Source organism: Macrotis lagotis, chromosome 1 (genome assembly GCF_037893015.1).
Source record: "Macrotis lagotis isolate mMagLag1 chromosome 1, bilby.v1.9.chrom.fasta, whole genome shotgun sequence".
NCBI classification, from domain to species: domain Eukaryota; kingdom Metazoa; phylum Chordata; class Mammalia; order Peramelemorphia; family Peramelidae; genus Macrotis; species Macrotis lagotis.
In genome coordinates this window covers 703,856,878-703,876,190 of record NC_133658.1, presented here as the reverse complement: position 1 = coordinate 703,876,190, position 19,313 = coordinate 703,856,878, and the positions used below count along the sequence as shown (strand labels likewise).

Here is a 19,313-nt window from a genome sequence, read left to right as displayed (position 1 = left end):
AGTATGATTTGTATGAATGAATGTGCCACTGAACTATTCTGGTGACAGTGAAAGTAAATAGGAAACATGCCAGAAATAGAATAAGTAGAATTTGCACCTAATGGGATGTGAGAAAGGAACTAGAGGGAGTAGTCACAAGGTTTCTAACATGAGAGGCTTGGTAAATAGTAAAGTCAGAAGGAAAAACAAGTGTTATGAGAAAGATGAAGAAAGTTTCAGATGTTCTAAATTTCAATTTTTTAGTAATAGTGACAATTGACATAAAGCTCTTCAAAGCTTGCAAAGTGCTTTACATACACTATCTAATGATCTTCATAAAAACTGTGTGGAATAGATACACAGGAATGATCAAATTCATTTTACAGGTGAGGAAACTGAAGCTTAGAGAGTTTTGGTGACTCTTCCATATTTAGTAAGCTGTTGTGAGAAGGTGGATTTAAATTCAGATTTTCCTGACTCCAAGGCATATTATCCACAATAACAGATTACCTCTAGAGACTAATTTAAAAAGAAGACTGAAACTGAACTCAAAAAATGTTTAGAAATCTTTCTTAAATGCAAGTCTACTTTTGTATAAATAGAAGAAATATCTATTAAAATGGTACTGTGTAGAAGAGGCAGCTAGGTGACTCAGTGATTAGAGCATTAGGCTTGTAGACAGGAAGACCTGAGCTCAAAATGGCCTTAGACACTCATTGCTTATATAAACTTGGGCAAGTGATTTAACCCATGTTTGCCTAATCCACTGGAGAAGGAAATGGCAAAGCACTCCAGCATCTTTGCCAAGAAAACTCCATCTAGGATCATGAAGACTTAGACATGATTAAACAACAACAAATAAGAACAAAAACAAACAAATAATAACAACAATGTGGGGTGCTAGGAAGGGAAAAAACCCACTGGATACCCACTATCAGATTGTGAGGATGCCTGAAGTTCATTGTCATAGATTTCAAATCAGAATCGTCAATATATATATTATCTAATTTGATTCTTTAATTTATAGATAAAGAAACTGTCCCTGATAAATAAAAGGACTTGTTAAAGGTATAAAAAGACAGATTGGTGTATATGGATCTTCTGACTTCAAAACTAGTACTTTCCCATTGTGCCACTGGTTTTCCCATTTTTGGATTCAGACATCAATATAATGATATTAATAATTGTCATTAAACCCCTTTTATTCCTAAAATTTATTAGTTTTTTTGCAAAGAGCAGGGGGTCTGCATTAATGGGATAAGTAAGTTTTGGTTTAGAAAAGAATTCTGGAAAGTTTCAGAAAATGCAGTCTAGGTAGGATAAGGAACTTGGGGCCTAGACAAGGGGAAATATGAGAGCCCTAGATGGGTTAGCAGTGCTAACTTGGCATTTCTCCCCAGGGTCAGCCTTTTTTTACTTGTATATGTTTCAGGATTTCACTGTTCCTGAGCAATCAAAGGGACAACAGAACCATGGAAACAAAATATTGTTTCACTTTGTCTGTTATATGGAAAAGATACATAGGCAGACTTTACTTATTCACTTTCAGTGAAGCAGTTTTTCTCTTTGACACATTGTTAACTGATAAGTAAGCTTTTGTTTGAGAAATTCTTGTCTAGATAGCCAACATGAATTTTCAGAAACCTAACTACAAGCAAGGTAGGAAAAAAGTGGACTTTAAAGATACAGCTGCTCACATCAATTTATATCTCTGCCAAAATGTTCATTTGCCACCATAACTTTCCTGTCAGTAAGATCTTTATTAGTCTTATTTTATTCTTAGTGAAGATAAGGAACAATTCATCACCATCTTCCAGATAATAACCCTTCGTGTACTTTAATTGCGACCCAGACATCTGAATATTATCCATGACCTTTTGACAGGTTATTTACAAGATATCTTTTTATCTTTAATCTGCTAAATGATATAATTTGATTTCCACCATAGTGAGAGAGGCATTTCTCTAGGCAGAACTCTAACCCAAGAGGGACAGCTTCTTGGCAGCTCAGAGCAGAACTCTGGGAAAGAAAGGGAATGTAAACCTCATGAAGACATTTTTAAGCCACATTTTGTTCCTTTTAAATTTACAATGGAAATGGTTACTTGAAATTCTGCAAGCAATATCAACTGGGAAATGGCTGAACAAATTGTGATACATGAATGTAATGGAATGATACTGTACCAAAAGAAAGAATGAATGCAGAGGTATATGGGAAGAATTATATACCTACTGCAGAATGAATTGAGTAAAGCCAACCCCCCCCCCCCCCAGTATATACCATGGTTACAGAAATATAAATGGAGAGAGCAAAAATAGAACCAACACTCCTTCCACTTCTTTCACCCTCCCAAAAAAAATCTAACCTCAAATGTCACATAATTATAATAGACAAGCTAGGCCCCAAAAAAGAGTTGAGAAAAATACACATCCTTTTTTTTTGAAAAGGAGATTGATGGGGCTGCTAGGTGGTGCAGTGGATAGAGCACCGGCCCTGGAGTCAGGAGTACTGAGTTCAAATCCAACCTCAGACACTTAATAATTACCTAGCTGTGTGGCCTTGGGCAAGTCACTTAACCCCATAGCCTTGCAAAAAAAAACAAACTAAAAGAAAAAAGAAAAAAGAAAAGGAGATTGATAATTGTTGTATAGAATACTATATATATATATATATATATATATATATATATAGTCAGATGTGGCTAATGTTTTTGTTTTGTTATATTTCCTTCTTTACAAATTTATTTTTCATTCTTTGTTATAGGAATAGCTGACTGGGTTGAAGAGGGGAAAGTATGTATTTGGAAATGAAGTTTATCCCTTAGCTACTACTGTCTTCTCCCCTAAGTTTTTCCCTATCATTTTTAATATATTTCCTTTGCATATACTTTGTATGTGTTTATATGTATATGCACGTATTGCTTAACCTAATAGAATATAAGCTCCTTGAAGACAGGGACTATTTTTTCATATATATATATACATATATATATATATATATATACATACATATATACCTATATTCACAATAGGAACTTTATAAATGTTTGTTCAATTTAAAAATCAAAATATAACAATAAAAATGATATAGTTTAAAATTCTACATGCCAAAAAACTATAAGATCTTATGAAGTTTGGGTGTATTTTCTTATGGGAATTTTATACAAGCAAGCTACCTCTGAGAAAAGATTAATGTTGAACTCAGAGACTGAATATTTCACAAGGCATGTCTTGACAGATTTGTAGATGCTATTGAGATTTTTTCCTTCAAAATGCAGCTTTGTCAGATTAGTAAAATGATTTTTACATAATCAATATATTTTATGGGAATCTTTCTTTCCCTCTAATTAGGCATACTCTATCACTTAATATTAAGAAATTTTTGTGCCCTCTTTCTCCCCCTCAAGTTATCTATGAATACTGATATTAGATACCGCTGCTGCAGCAAGAAGGAACAATTAAAAGTCAAATACAGTATCATGAATTGAGGGTCACAAGGCTTACTTCCCACTCATGGAGCATTAGTTAGGGGCAGTGGTATTAGAATTCTTTATTATTTGTGTTTGGGAGTCATATGGAGTTTTCTATTATAGAGATCCCTGTTGGGAATTTTTATAAATTTCTGAATTCAGTCCCTAGATATCTGAAGAACTGGTAAGAATTCACTTTCAAATGTACCATCTTAACCCTCTGAAAAATAAGAGAATCTCAAAAGGCTTGTAAAGGAGGCCATACAATAGTTAGATTTTGTGTCTATATTCTAGATTAAATAGACATTGGAGGAAAAAGTCTAATGCCAATTTCTAAGAATCTCGCAAGTCAAATAAATAATTAACTCTGCATGCTGTGACAGGTATTTTTAACATTAACAACATTTAGAAACATTAGGTCACTGAGAATTAGGGTAAAGTAGTAGGAAGAGTAATATATTTGGAGATAGAAAACATAAACTCAGATCCCCTCTCTATATGAGCTTAGTGACCATGAACACTTGACTTAACCTCTCTGAGCTCTCAGTTTCCACAATGAACTTTTTGTATTTTATTGCTGCCCCTGGGGAAAAATATCACTGTTATTGTTTAATGACAAACCCCCACTTCTTATAAATCCTTCCCTTATAATAAAGGAGTATAGTCAAGCAAAATAAACCAGTACTGTCAATGTATGCCTCATTCTATGTTTATAATCTATACCTTTGTACCATCATCTGTTTTAAAAAAGTCTTTTCAGCTTTACACTACCCTCTTTTCTTTAGTCCCTTGCCCCCTTATCTTGCCCTTCCAAGCATGATCTTCTGTCATCTATTGCCATCATTTCTCAAATACTGATGAATGAAGCTGGAGGAAATTACAAAACCATGCTGATTAGATCTACTACAACTTTATATTATTCAATTAGGCCTTCACTGAAGCAAGATTGTCCTTTTGTACTTCCCTAATTGATTTACTATTACGCTTACAATAGGGTTTTCCTGACCTTTTTATCTCTGCAAATTACCATAGGCTCCCCCTGTCCCCATTTTCTCCTCTGAAAACTCATATTTCATTGAAAAATATTGAAGCCATTTGATGAGATGTTCTTTTATTACCTTCCTCATCTCACATCACTCAGTCAAGTTCTGTGCTATCTTTTCCTTCACCCTGGTTTAATATGACGAGGTTGCCTTTCTCCTTGCTAAGAGATCCTATTGCATCATCTTCTTCAGAACACTGCCCCTTCTGCTATCCCTACTCCCTCACTAATCTTCAAGATTTCCCCATTTATTGGATGATTTCCTAACAACTCAAAAACATGCCTAGGTATTCTTAATCCTAAAAAAAAAGTCTCTCATGTCCATCCGTCCATATATATGAGGTACTATGAATGGACATGAGGAATTTTTCTCCTATATGACAGATCACTTCTCAGTTACATTTGTCTCTGACCTAGGTCTTCTTCTCTTTTCCCTCTATACTATTTCTCTTGGTCACGCATCATGGATTCATTGGTTATTTCTATGCAGATGATTCTCAGTTTTATTTATATAGCTCTTGATCATATAATGAATGCTAACTATTATTGATTTTCCAGCACTGTTATCAGATCATGTAACATCATGCCTTTCTAAAGTGACCCTGCTTTCTCAAGAGCATAGTATAAGCTTTGTCAGGCCACTATTTAAAAGTTTTAGGTACAGACTGTATGTGTACTTTATGAGGATCAGCCTAGCTAAGGTTGGAGAGGTTTATCACTAGAAGATTGCCTCATAAGATAAGGGATTTTTTTTCACCACTAAAATTTATATCACTTTTTCAACTCAAACAATTTTTCTTGGGATTGCAATTTGCATCAATGAAGTAAATGTCCACATCCATGAAACCATGAAACCACAGATCCTTGAAATATTCTTATTGCTCACAATTAAACTCTGTACTAGAACTTAATCATAATCATAAATGTAATGTGTGGTGTGTGTGTGGTACTATGTGTATGTGCACATGTGGACCATTAAAAGCTATAGATTACCTTTCTCTGTTTCACTTTCAAAAGACAATTTCCTTCTTCGAAGTTTACAATTCTCTCCATCAGAATCATTTGCAGATTGTGATCTTATTATGAGATCAGCCTTTGTTAATAGAGCAAAAAGAGGGAATAAATGATTAGACCAATTGGATATTAATATCTTGCTGTCGCATAATTTTAACATATAAAAATTTTAAATTATTTCAGCTTAATGGCAAATAACTATTATATATTATTTAATGTTCATCTTTAAATCCTATTATTGTTTTGTGTAGATCTGTGATTTCATCAGTGTAGGGAATTTCAAGTGTAGAAACTCCTTCCACTGGTGCAGGTCAACAAATAGCATGCAACTTTTAGGATGAGATTGTTGCTTGGGACACTGCGAGCTTAAGTAACTTGTCCGTGATCATTTATATGTTAGAGTTCTAGGGTATTGAAATCAGGTTGTTCTTACTCTGAAGTTGACCTCTTAGCCACTATTTCAGTCTGCCTCTTCTTTAAAAGAGAGAATAGCATAATTCTAATTACTTCATCCTAATATAAACAAATTCTCAGCTTTGAAAATAAAGCATTCTTTAGTGCAAATGGGCTTTATGATTTAAATAAAAAACAATCTATTTTTTTGCAGAAATTGTATTATAGATGGAAGAAATATATGAACTAATCATAATCAACTATGATATTTAGTTACATGGTAATGATCGCCAAGTTAAATTTCACAATAAGCAAATACAGGGTTGCTGAAAATGGGGATTTTTCAGGGAGCACCCTTTATTATTCTCATTTTTAGCATTATCTTATCTCATCTATTGATTCATTTTAGCAAAATGTTAATGGAAATTTTGTGGGAAAGTAGTTATTGATGGACACATCTATGTGACTATAAAACTTCTGTTTGGAAAAAAAATTTTGATTTACCAAAGTTTTCTAGAGAAAATTAAGAAGGAATTTAGTAACATAAAGAAGATTCTTAATTCACTAAGTTAAAATTTTTATATATAAAGTATACCTAATTCATGATTTTATCTTTATACTCTTGAAAATTCCTTTGACTTTTAATTTCTTAAGCAATAAAAAAAAGTAGTTTAGTGAATTATAGACCATTGGTACTGTCAGCTTTCAGGATACCATCCACACATCTTCCAGAGAATGACATTAGTGTTAGGGAGAACAAATAGTCCAATACCTTTAAGTTACACTCATGTCTTTCTTAGTAGAGGAACACTAGAAGCTCATGACTTTCTAAGTGGGGACAGTTTCAAAGCTTTCCATGAATTAAAGGGCATTGAATAAAAATTGATTTCTTCTAAACTCAGAAGGCATCTAATAAGAGAAGACATTTCTTTTTGATTTATTCAGTTTAAAATAAGAAAGAAGCCCATAAGGAGTAATCTTTTTCGATTCAGAAACAAAACATATTTGGCAAGAAATAGAGTGTTATAATGTCTACCACCATCCCCTTACACCCTCCCATAAAAGAATATTAGGTCCATAAAAGAATATTAGGTGAAAGATTGATATTAATATAAATCCACATATATGCCAATGTACAACTTGTAATACAAATAAACATAGCTGATAGTTAAATATAAAATATAGTTAATATTTTATTTCTAGTAAGCTGTTTTCCTTTGAAGAACTCATTAATTTAATCTAAGTAATGTGTTCTTTTCCCATTTGGAACTTTTGATCTTTTGGTTGAGGTTTTACTTGAAGTTTTTCAAAGCATTATTTATGGGGAAAGAATCAATAGAGCATACAAGAACAAGATTCCAGGGAGAATTAAACTTGCACCAAAGATAAAATATTTTCCAGCATCCTTGCAGTGCTGGGTAAAATGTAACTGATCCAGATCAAGTTGCTTCAAAGTCATGAAGCTGAATTTCTTGAACACATATATTATAATTTAAACATTTCCAAATCCAGGTAACCTTTTCCAATAAAAGCAATTATGAACAGAAGAAATAAGTAAAAAATAAAACCAACTTCATATACCTTTGCATTTTCATGCCTTAGATTAAAAGTCAACTCTAGATTAGTCAGAAAGTGATCAGAAAATTCAGGATACATATCCAAAACCTCTAACAAGTCTTCTCGCTGGATCTTATGCAAGTCACAGTATGTTAAAGCTCTTACATCTGCATTTGATTTTCCAGGTTTTGCATAAAGATGAACCATTTCTCCAAATATGTCATTTTTCCCTGTTAAAAAACAAACCCCAAACCCCCCCAAAGATTAGTGTTTTCTTCATGAGAAATCTTCTAAAAGTTAGTGGTCCTAAATGACTGTGCACAAAAAAATGGTACTCTCTAACTACCCATTAGAATAGCAAAGTGAAGTGATTTGCCTGATATCACTATTCCAAGAGGTATAAGAAAGACTGAGATAATTTCATTCTAAAATTCCATCCTTCTTTCAACTTATACACTATATATTCCAACCATATTAGTCTGTTTGGTGTTCCATTTTGTTATTGAGTTATTTTAGTTGTCCCCATTTGGTGGTTTCTTGGCAAAAATACTGGAGTAATTTGCCATTTCCTCCTCCAGCTTACTATACAGATAAGGAAACTGAGACAAACAGAGTTATGTAATTTGAACAAGATCACAACCTGAGGCCAGATTTGAACTCGGATATCAATGGTCTTCTTCACTCTCTACCTTCTATGTTGCAGTTTAGCCTCTTTCTCTTTTCATTACAAGTTCTGCTATCCCTTTGCCTCTGATTCTTTCTGGGCCACCTCTTTAGGTAGTTCTCCTCCCTCTCCATCTCTAGCTCTTATTTTCATGCTTTTGTATAATTCTTTATCACTAGCTCCTGAAATTCCTTGCTTACATCAAGGCTCAGTTCAGGTGACATTTCATAGATGATGCCTTCTTTCTGATGATTAATATTCTTCCTTCCCTTGAATTTGTTTCACATTTACTTTTACATATCTGTATTCACTCATCTATTTATCTGTTTACATATCTATGTCCTCATAGGCAATATAGTTTCCTTTTTTCCCCTTTTTGCTTTGGAGCCCTAGTATTTAGCTCAATGTTTGCATTAGAGGAAGAAAATGAAGCCAGAGTAGAGGTGATGAACTAGAAGAAAAAGATGAAACATGTAAGAAAAGTTGCTCCTTTGAACCTGATACTGCCCAACAAATAGGAAGTGGCTGCTAAATTTGAAATTATTTTAAGAATTATGAAATTATTTTAAAAGATGACCAGGAGAAGGAAGATATTTGGATAGGAAAGGGTAGAATAGAAATAATTACCATAGAACTAGTAAATGCTAAAAAAAGAACCTTGGGGGAAGTAGTCATTCTATCCTAGAATGGAGGGGAAAAGTACTATGACATGTACCCTGTGTTTTGTGAAAGAATATTTCAAAGGGAAAGAGAATAGAATAATGCCTTGTTCTAGATTCCTATAGAAATTTAAACTAGAATGGTAGAAAATCCTTAAAAAAGAAAATGATAACCTGAAGACAAAGGAAGAAATTATTCTTATGAGGAAGAAAAGGGTGCACTTTCTAAAGAGTAATTTGGACACAATAAATTCAGAAGATTAAAAAACATATGGAAGATGAAAACAATGGCAAATTCAAATATAATATAAAATTTTTAAGCATAATATAAAAAGGAGCAGCTGGGTAATGCAGTGGATAGAGCCCCAGACCTGGAGTCAGGAGGATTTGAGTTCAAATTTGACCTCAGACACTTAATACTTACTTACTTAGCTGTGTGACTTTGGGCAAGTCACTTAACCCCATTGACTTGCAAAAACCAAAAAAAAAAAAAAAGAATAGTACCAAAAGCACTAAAGTTCCAAAGGAGATGAAACTGTAGATGAATGCTAAAGGTAACTCAAAGGTCTTTTTTATTTATTTAGTTGTGTTACGGGCAAGTGGAAGATCAAAATGGGAGGATCATTGTTCATTGTTCTCATTGTGAATGAGAAAATTATTTTAAAAGATGATAAGGAGAAGGTAGATAGTTGGATAGGAAAGGGTAGAATGGAAATGATTACTATAGAACTGCAATTCAAGATAAATGAGAAGAGGATAACAGAGCATCTAGCCATTCTCAGTGAGTAAGAAGCAGAACTATATCTTAAGATAATGAAAAAAACTGAAGAATATCATTGTTCATTATTGTCAGTGATTTTTTGAGACTGTCAAAAATGGGAAATATGCTGTGAGACTTGAGAAGAGCAAATTTCTCCTTGATTTTGAAAAAAAAGTGAATCTGTGAGTAACTGAAAATTATAAACCTGCAAATTTGACTTTAATTCTTTACATAATTCTATACTTTTTAAAAAATGGAGTGTCACTATTTCATTCAGGATGGTAGTAAAGTGATCATTCATATGCTCAATTCCACTAAAAATTGTCATGGGAGTTTTGAACTATTGTTTTAGACCTGGGCTGATTGACTCTTTTTATGCAGTTTGTTAGTTCCTCCCTCATGGAGTTCATCATATTGGTGTCAGATTTAAGTGCAGACATACAATTGACTTAGATCACTACAGAAGAGAACTCCTTAGTTCAAGAGTTACCATTGACCTCCTCCTTTCCAGTAGATAATTCTATTACAGGTATGATTTATGAATATTTACACAGATTCACAGAATCTTAAGAGTTAGAAGGGAATTCAGAGAGCATTTAACTTAACACAGATCTGAACAAGAATTACCTGAAATACTCATTTAATCTCTGTTTGAAGACCACCAATGAAGAAGAATCCACCAAAAACTCTCAATAGCTCTTATTAAAATAGTTTTCCTTATAGTCAGTCTCTTTGGAACTGTCTTTTCTACTAGTTTCATCCTGTCTGGGAGCTGAGTAGAACCAGCCTACTTCATCTTCCTTGGGACTGCCCTTCAAATGACTTCTTCCTAAGTACTACTGCACAGTGATCATGTTCTCTCAAGTATTTTTTTCTCTAGGTCAAATATCAATCATACATCCAGCTCTCTTAAGGAATGATTTCAAAGCCTTTCACTATAATGTTCAATCTATGGATGCTCTCCAATTTATCAATACCTTTTCTCAAATGTGGCACTTAAAATTGAACAGAACTTGAGATGTGTTTTGATTAGAGCAAAATACAATAGAATTATCATTTCCCTGCACCTGACCACTATGTCTTCAATAATGACAGCCTAAGATCACAATAGGTTAATTGTCTGTCCCTTCCCACTATTGCCTCATATTGAACTTGCAGTCAGCTAGAATCTTCCAGTTCTTTTTTCAAATGAACTGCTGTCTATTTATGTATAGATTTATTTTGTAATTATGAAGAAGTTATATTTGAACCCATGTTCTAAGTAAGTTTTCACTTTTATTGTGATTAAATGTCATCCCATTTGATTTGGCTTAGTGTTTTTATTCTTTTGGAATATTGACTTTGTCATCTGGTACATTATTATTCCTTCTAGCTTTGAGGCATCTGCAAATTTAATGGACATATCTTTATCTAAGTCATTGACGAAAATATTAAAAAGAAGGGATCATGGACAGATACCCTAGGGGCACCTCATTAAAGACTTCCTTATTCATTAAAATTAAAAAAATTATAATTATTCTTTGGGTCCTGCCAATCAATTCTGAACATATATTATCTGGAGTATTGTTTAACCCACTATTTTCATCCTGCCCACAAGATTAGCATAAGAAATTTTATCAAATCTGTGACTAAGATTAGGTAAAGTGCATTTATTATATTCCATAGATCTATTAATTTTGTAATTCTTTCAAAAAACTGAGAAACTGTCATTCTGTCCCAGTTTGTTATTTATGAGATCTTTTTAAAAGAGATTATGAAATATGACTGTCATCATCATTTTTTTCCTAGATGACTACTAACTCTCCCTTTAACAATATGTTCTAAGATTTTTCTAGGGATCCAAGTTAAACTCATTTAGTCTGCAGAATTTTCTCTTTCCCCATTTTTGAAAATCAGGACAATATTTGTTCTTTTCTGATCCCTTTGTAGTTCATCAATTCTCTGTGACTTTGATAGTGATCGTGGACACTATCAGTGTACAAGGACAAGAACTAGAAAAATTAATTACTTGAATAAATATAGATGGTGTATTTATCACTTGTGTAGAAGGCACCAAGTTGAGAGGCATGGCTAATATACTAGATACCAGGGCTAGGTTTCAAAAAAATATCATTGACTAGTACAATGAGTCAAATTTGGTAAGATAAAATTCAATAAATTTTTTATACTTGGATTAAAAAAATCATCTGTACCAGGGGAAAGAGAAAGGGAAGAGAATTTTAACAAGAACATATTTTAGTTTCTACCACACGAGTATGTGGGGCTCATGTGAGGCTAGTGACTCCAACTCACTGAGGGCAGTATTGTCCTATCATTATCGCTCTGCTTATTTTTGGCATCAATTCCCTTTGGCATCAATTCTCTTTTTTTTTCTTTGTATTTTCTAGACCAAAGATCATTATTCTCCTTGGCAGAGAAAAAAGATAAAAGTTGACTAATTTTGCCTTTCCCTGTCATTTAAATAATCATACTTTTGAGCCAAGCCTATTCTTTCTTTGTTTTTATTTTCCCCAATAGAATAAAAACAAAAAATAAACAAAGTAACAAGACTCTTCTGTTGTTGTTGTTGTACTTAATTTCCTTGATAGTCTCAGTTAATAATGAATTATTACCTTTTCAGAGTTTGTTCTTAAAATTTGATGTTCCCCTTTTGTATTTATTCTCTCTTAACATGCCTTTGCTATATAATAGGGGAATGAAATTAAGAGGAATATTTAGGCATTTGAAGTTAAGAGGACCTAGCATTCTCTTTTTAACCATGAGAGTGATTTATGTCTACTTCCATCTTTGAGTCGAGGGCACTATTGACTCAAATACCAGAGTTCTTAGAGATACACACAATTTCTGAGAGAGATTAAGAAGAGGAAAGGAAATCTAAAGAGCAGCATTAGAAAGACTCAGTGGTTCAGGGGCAACAGTTCCTTTAAGGAAAGGAGAAAGAAAAAAGCAAAGTTTCTTTGCAATAGTGAAGGAAAAGATTTAGGAGGGGTCATCTACCCCCTATAGGTATCTCAGAGCATGACTCAGACTGAAATAAAAGGTTTAAGAAATGAGAGAAGTTCCAAGAAAAAGTTTGTTCTCCCCCCCCACCCAATTTCTCTCCCAAGGTCTATTACTCTAACATTTCTTATGATCTGGCATGATCCGAAAAGCAATTGATAGAAGCTTGATGTAAAGTGAAAAAGTGGAATCTAAGAAAAGTGTTCCAGGAACATGTTCTATGTATTATTTAATATTTTTAAAATAATTAATTACTTGGCTAAACATAGATGGTCTATTTATCAAATGTGTAGAAGGCATAAAGTTGATAGGGGTAGGTAACATACTAGATGCCAGGGCTAGGGTTCAAAAAAAAAGATATCAAGGGCTAGAATAATGGATCAAATTTGATAAGATAAAATTCAATAAATTTCCTATACTTGGATCCCAAAAAAATCCTCTCCATTGGGGGAAAGACAAAGGGAAGGGAACAAGCAGCTTTAAGTGCCTCTGATATGCCAACTGCTTAGAACTTTAAAGATAGGCTATTACCATTCTCATTTTATAGCTGAGGACACTGAAGACAATAGTTAAAAGACTTTCCCAGAGTCATAGAGGAAGAGTCAGATTTGATTTTAGGTCTTTTTGACTCTATGCCTGCTAGCAGTAGGATGAAGGAAGCATAACTAAATAAGAGTTCATGTGAAAAAAATCTGGGAGTCTTAATAGACTGCAGGTTCAATGAGTGACATGGTGACTAAATTCTAGGCTACATTAAATGAGGCTCATGTGAGAATAAGAGAAGAGACAGTCTTGTTCTATTCTGGCCTAAGCAGATCACATATGGAATACTGTCTTCAGATTGGGTGCTACATTTAAAGAGTACTGTGAGGGTTGAGCTTAGATAAGCACGATTTTGAAATTAAGTTATCATCCCATGTGACTATTGTTCCAAACTCTACCCCTGATACTGGCCTTTTGACTAAGCATATGATATTTAGCCTCTCTAGGTGCTTTAAAAAACTTTCCAGGATTTATCTACTAAGTTATTGACAGGTCATGATCTTCATCGATGAAAGCTATTTCTACACCTGGGTCATCAAATGCATTTCAGGAAAAAAAAAGAAAAATATATTTCAGTACTCATACTTGTATTACTGATATGAAAGAATCACAGGATCAGAAAATGTTAGAACTAGAAAGGACCTTGAAAATCATGAAATCATCTATTCTAGCACTTGTATTTACAGATACGGAAACCAAAGCTTAGAATGGTGACCTGGACTACAGTCACATGGCCTGTAACTAGTAGATGGATAGCTTATGCCCAGATCTTCAGATTATAATTGTTTTCAACTTCATCATATTTCTTTATTGTAAATATGTGAATTAGGCACTCGTATTTTAAGGGAACTGAATTTATTAATGTAATAGATAATAGAAACTTTAAGCTCTAACAGCTAAAAGGAGGAGGTTTGAAATGTATTTTTAAAATTCATTTTTATTATTTCCTCTGGGAAAAGTGACAATGGGAGATGAACTTCCAGGGACCCTGGATGCTTTCCAGAGAGGACAGAAAAAAGAGAAAATTTGTTATTTTCTGGATTCTCACCCCTGTAACTGGAGGAGAGGGAGACTGACTTCATTTACTCCTCTATTGCTTTGAATACAATAAATTATGTCATTATATATGACAAAACAGTTATTAAGTATCTAGTATATACTAGGCTCTAAGGAGACAGATACAACACATACCTTGATCTTAAAGAGCTTGCAATCTCAGGGGAAGTTTATTGGGAGTAAAGAAGGACAGCATTACAGTTTTTATAAGGAACAGTTCATTAAGTGCCAAGATAAGAGCTACGGTGCTGGTGAGACTTTTCCTATAAAAATGTATTAAAGTTTCTACTAGCTAAAATTAAATTAGCTTTTAAGGGTGTCATTAGCTATTGCTCTCAATCAGCTGATACTTTTTAAAAATTATCTTATTATCTCATATTTCTTCCACAGGTGATGTACATAATCTTACAAAGACACAACGAGCTTTACTGTGCTGAGGTTACAAAGCCCTTTCACCTTCTTGAGGAGCAGGGAAGAGACCAAATTCATTGAAATCCAAACTATCAAGTCATAAAATGATCATGGTAGGTTTATTTTTGCAAGGCAGTGGGGTCAAGTGACCTGTCCAAGATCACATAGCTAGGTAATTAATAAGAGTCTGAGGTTGAATTTGAACTCAAGTCCTTCTGACTCCAGGGCTGGTGCTCTATCCACTGAACCAACTAGCTGGTTCCAGGACATGATATCTTAATGACTTACAGGAACAACTGGGAATACAAAACCTGAAAACAATACTGATGAAAGACCATCCCCATATTTTGGCCTCACATCCCTAAGTAATGTCAAGAACAAGAACTTTTACATCGGTTAAACACACACAGGAAGAAAACCTAAAGAGTCTAAAATGAATTCAAGGAAGTGTTCAAATTACTCAGAATTAAAATCGTAATCATAAATGTGGGCCAGTCTTTAAAAATCATGGTCGAGAAGTTTTATATACAAGCTGTGAAATAATTTGGCAAAGAATTGACTTTCCACTACTCTCCTGTTCTCAATCACTTACCCAGAATAGCCACAACAATGTCGTCTTTGAGGATTTCAATGGAGCCTCTGGAAAGGAAGTAAAGTGCAGTGAGGACATCCCCACAATGAACTAGGGTGTCTCCTGGAGGTGCATGTGTTGTCTTAAACTTCATAGCCAAAGCTCGGAGGCAACCTTTACTGGCCCCCCGAAAAGCTTTGCAGTTCTGAAGTAATGTCTGGTTGAGATGCAGGCAAATGTCAGCTTGCAGACACTCTGGAAACCCCTTTAGGACCTGAGGGGGGAAAATGTAAAATGTTTCATACTACCAGTATATTGATTGTCTTGATCTGCACAAAATATAATCCTTGCCCAACAGGACATATAGTTATAACTATACTGTTAATTGGGAGGCTATTGGGAATCATTTTACTTTGCTGTGGATAAGGAATGTTTAGTTTTCTGAATGTGTAAAAAATTTCATTCAAATATCTATTCCTTTAATTAATTTCAAGCATTTAGACTTAGTATGTCTCATTAAACTGTAGAGCCTACAAAGCTTTAATGTCTTTCATTTCTCATGATGTCATATAACATCACACTCTAGTAAATATAATAGAATGTAACAATTATTCAGATGTAACTAATGAAAGGTAACACAACCAGAAAGGTAACCACCTTTCAGAAGGCATCTTAAGTGTCAATTTGGACTGCCATTGTTGCTCCATATATTATTTATAATTAACAGAAGTTTTACTCTGGAAATAGCCTTGGTATTTGTAAATGTCATATACTGCAAAGAGTTTGGAACCATACCCAGAATATTTATAAGTTGGTTTGCACATTGTTAATATTAAGTATTTTGAATTGGCATTAAAAACAGAGAAAGGGAAGGAGAAAAATCATGCTTTGAAACTCCTGAGTGTGGGTTAGTTTTCAAAAATGGGTATTATGCCATCATTAATTAATGCACATCTAATGACAGCTTTGCCATTCACTTAGGAATTAACTGTAACTAGGAGGGACAGATCAAATATCACATTTGGATAAATATGATTTGATTCATACTGAGTCAAATTTCATAGAGTTTGCAAAAATAGAAGTTGTCAAATTTGTACAAAACAGAACTAACTTCTAGCCAACTCCTGATTATCTGTTCATGTGTTATCTGCTTTGCAACTTATTGGCTAAAAAATTCAATTTGTGTCAATTTCCCTGACAGTGAGTATGAATTGCTGTCTCCTGCTATCAGCATTTTTCTCTCTCTGTGTGTACATAAAAATATATGCAAAATATATGTAATTGGTGATTGCAAACCAATATTAAAGCTAGCTTTAATATGAACTGAAAAATATTGGAAAAATATAAGATGAGTAATCTAATACAGGAGGAGAACATTGACTTTTGGAGTTTTGGGGAAAATTAGACTGGTTCATAGGCTATCAAAATATGAAGCATTGACAAAAGTAGCCCAATTTTGTTAAATATTAAATTTCTGATTTTGCCAATATATTCTATTTTCATTATCATTTATTTATTTTCCTAGAAAGAAATTTAAGGTCATTGTTTACTTGGCAATCTGTGCTTCAGTTTCTCCATCAGTAAAATGAAAATAAATCTTAAGTTAATCAATCCTTACTGTGCATAAGACTCTATATTATGTATTAAATGAGAAGGGGTCTATTCTTGGAAGAAATGGTGGCTGTTAAAGTAAAAAAATGATATGTTAGTGTTATGGCTCTTTGACTACATAGGCTCAAGAGGGAAAGCTAAGGAATTATATTATTGATAGGGACAAATATTAGATATTCTGAAGAGGGGAAAATCGTGCTTCCTTCTTATACTAGTGACAACTCAACTCAAGCTTATGAAATAGATGAAATATGTCTTGGGAACCCTTTCTAGGTTCTTTTCCCTGACCTTGATAGTAACCCTCTAGCACTTGTCAAGTTGACTTATTCTTTTCTATGTGTGTCTAATAAACACACTGACACAAAAGTATGAATGATGAATAGAACTTTTGTTTTTCTAAGTGTTTGCATGTCAACAGGGAACAACTAAAGTATTAGAAATAGATATGTATATCTGGAAAAGAAGAATCAAATACATAATCCCATATCATTTTCATAACAGTTCGAGTTAAGCAGATCCCATTTTACAAACAAGGAAACTGAGTTTTGGGGACTTCATCAAAGTAAGGAAGTAATGGAGCCGAACTTCCAACCTGTTTACTCTAGTTCTTTTCTCACTGTATCCGTATTGTGGAAGAAGCAGGGGTTAGGGAGAAGGGTAAAATGTTATGAAGGGAGCAGGTATAGGGAGATGACACTTAATTCTTTAAATTAGCTCTTTATTCCATAGGAAGGGTTTAACATATTAGAATACTTTTAAAAGTATATGTTGATTTGGGCATTGGCTGTATTCCTGAAAAGGTATAGTATGTATAAATCACTTTAGTATAGTATCATATTCCATGAATGTTAGAGAAAATATTAATGAATTTTTTTGGTATATTTCTTTTGGTAAGGAAAATTACAACCAGCAAATTTGTTTGTAAATTTGGATTTTCATTTTTTTTCTTTACTTGGAATCCAGGACATACTGGGAAAAAAGTTTAAGGTTATTATCAAAAATAATTATAATGACTAAAATCCCAGATTGGCAAGAAGGAAGTGTTTTACTTAAGATAAATTCATTCTTTTCTTTTTTGTAATTCTCTAGAAATAAGTTTTTTTAAGGTTTTTGCAGGGAAATGGGGTTAAGTGGCTTGCCCAAGGCCACACAACTAGGTAATTATTAAGTGTCTGAGGCTGGATTTGAACTCCGGTGCTCCTGACTCCAGGGCAAGTGCTCTATCCACTGTGCCACCTAGCTGCCCCCAGAAATAAGTTCTTGGAAAGAACTTGAAAGGTATAAAATATTGTACTTATATTACCTTTAAACAACTTAAAAAAACAATTAACATCTAAATGCCATCTGGGGAGGGGGTCAGGACATCTTGGACAACAATCTTTTTTTATTCTATGACCATATCTTTTCAAACCAATGGGAAAGTAGTCTTGTTTTTTCCCTTGCTGTTCTCATTATCTCTTATTCCAAATCTAGAATTCCTAGGCCAATCCCACTTTGTTATATCCCTTTAAAGTAGATTTTTGTTTCACATCTCATGTTGAGACTTAGGAAAGACCTTAAAAAAGTCAAGGTCTCCCATGGTATCCAAAGCCATCTCCAATCCTCTCTCTGTCTCTGTCTCTGTCTCTGTTATAGTTATCTATATGTATATATTTATCTCTTGGTGGTTCAGGAAGAGAAAGTAAGGCTGGTGACTTTGCATAGCCCTTCCTCACTGAAATCCAATTCACTTGCAAGTCATGGTACAATCTTCCTGATGGTCCTCTATGAGAATGAAAGACAATGAGAGGCTAAATTATTTTATTTATTGTCTAATGGAGGCAGAAGGATACACAGGATGTTGACACAAAATCCATGTTTATATAGGGGACATATGTTGTGACATTTCTTTCTTTCTTTTTTTTTTGATAAGGCAATAGGGTTAAGTGACTCACCACACAGCTAGGTAATTATTAAGTGTCTGAGGTCGGATTTGAACTCAGGTCCTCCTGACTCCAGGGTAGGTGCTCTATCCATTGCACTACCTAGTTGCCCCCTGTGGCATTTATTTCAAACAATCTTTTCCTAACCTTTATCCTTTTTAATATAGCTCAAAGGAAATTTTTGAAATAAAAAATACAAGTTATATATGCTGAACTCAATCAAGCTATCAGTTTTAAAATTGTCAAACAGGGATTCTTCACCTTTTTTTTTGTTATAGACCCCTTCTGTAGTCTGATGTCTCAGTATAATGTTTAAAATAATTTAAAGAAATGCTAAATTTCAGATAGGAGTTAGTGAAAACAAAAATGTAATATTTTTCCCATTGAAGTTTGTGGACCTCATGAAATCTATTCATGGAGGGGTCTATGTGCCCTAGGTTAAGCACTCTCCTAGACTACTGAAATATAGAGTTTTTCTAAGAAATAAGTTGGACAAAAATGAGAGAAAAGTTGGAGATAAATAGAAAGGAGGCATAAGGAGATAGGAAGTGTATTTAATATTAGACTCTAACCTGAAAACAAAAAGAAAATCACAGAAAGAGAACCCTGGAATATTTAATTCATTTCTGTGACTTTTTTTTAGGTTTCTTACTCCTTTCTCC

At 33.7% G+C, this 19,313-nt stretch overlaps 1 protein-coding gene across 1 annotated transcript in view; it reads right to left on the bottom strand.

Annotated features, from left to right (window-relative positions):
- The window catches only part of KCNH7 (potassium voltage-gated channel subfamily H member 7), a 625,928-nt gene that overhangs the window by 49,388 nt on the left and 557,227 nt on the right, over positions 1 to 19,313 (bottom strand). The window contains exons 10-12 of the mRNA XM_074215839.1: positions 15,140 to 15,392; positions 7,479 to 7,684; positions 5,484 to 5,583 (exon numbers count right to left, since the gene is read on the bottom strand). Coding sequence (XP_074071940.1) covers positions 5,484 to 5,583; positions 7,479 to 7,684; positions 15,140 to 15,392 — 559 coding nt within the window. The remainder of the gene's footprint in view (positions 1 to 5,483; positions 5,584 to 7,478; positions 7,685 to 15,139; positions 15,393 to 19,313) is intronic.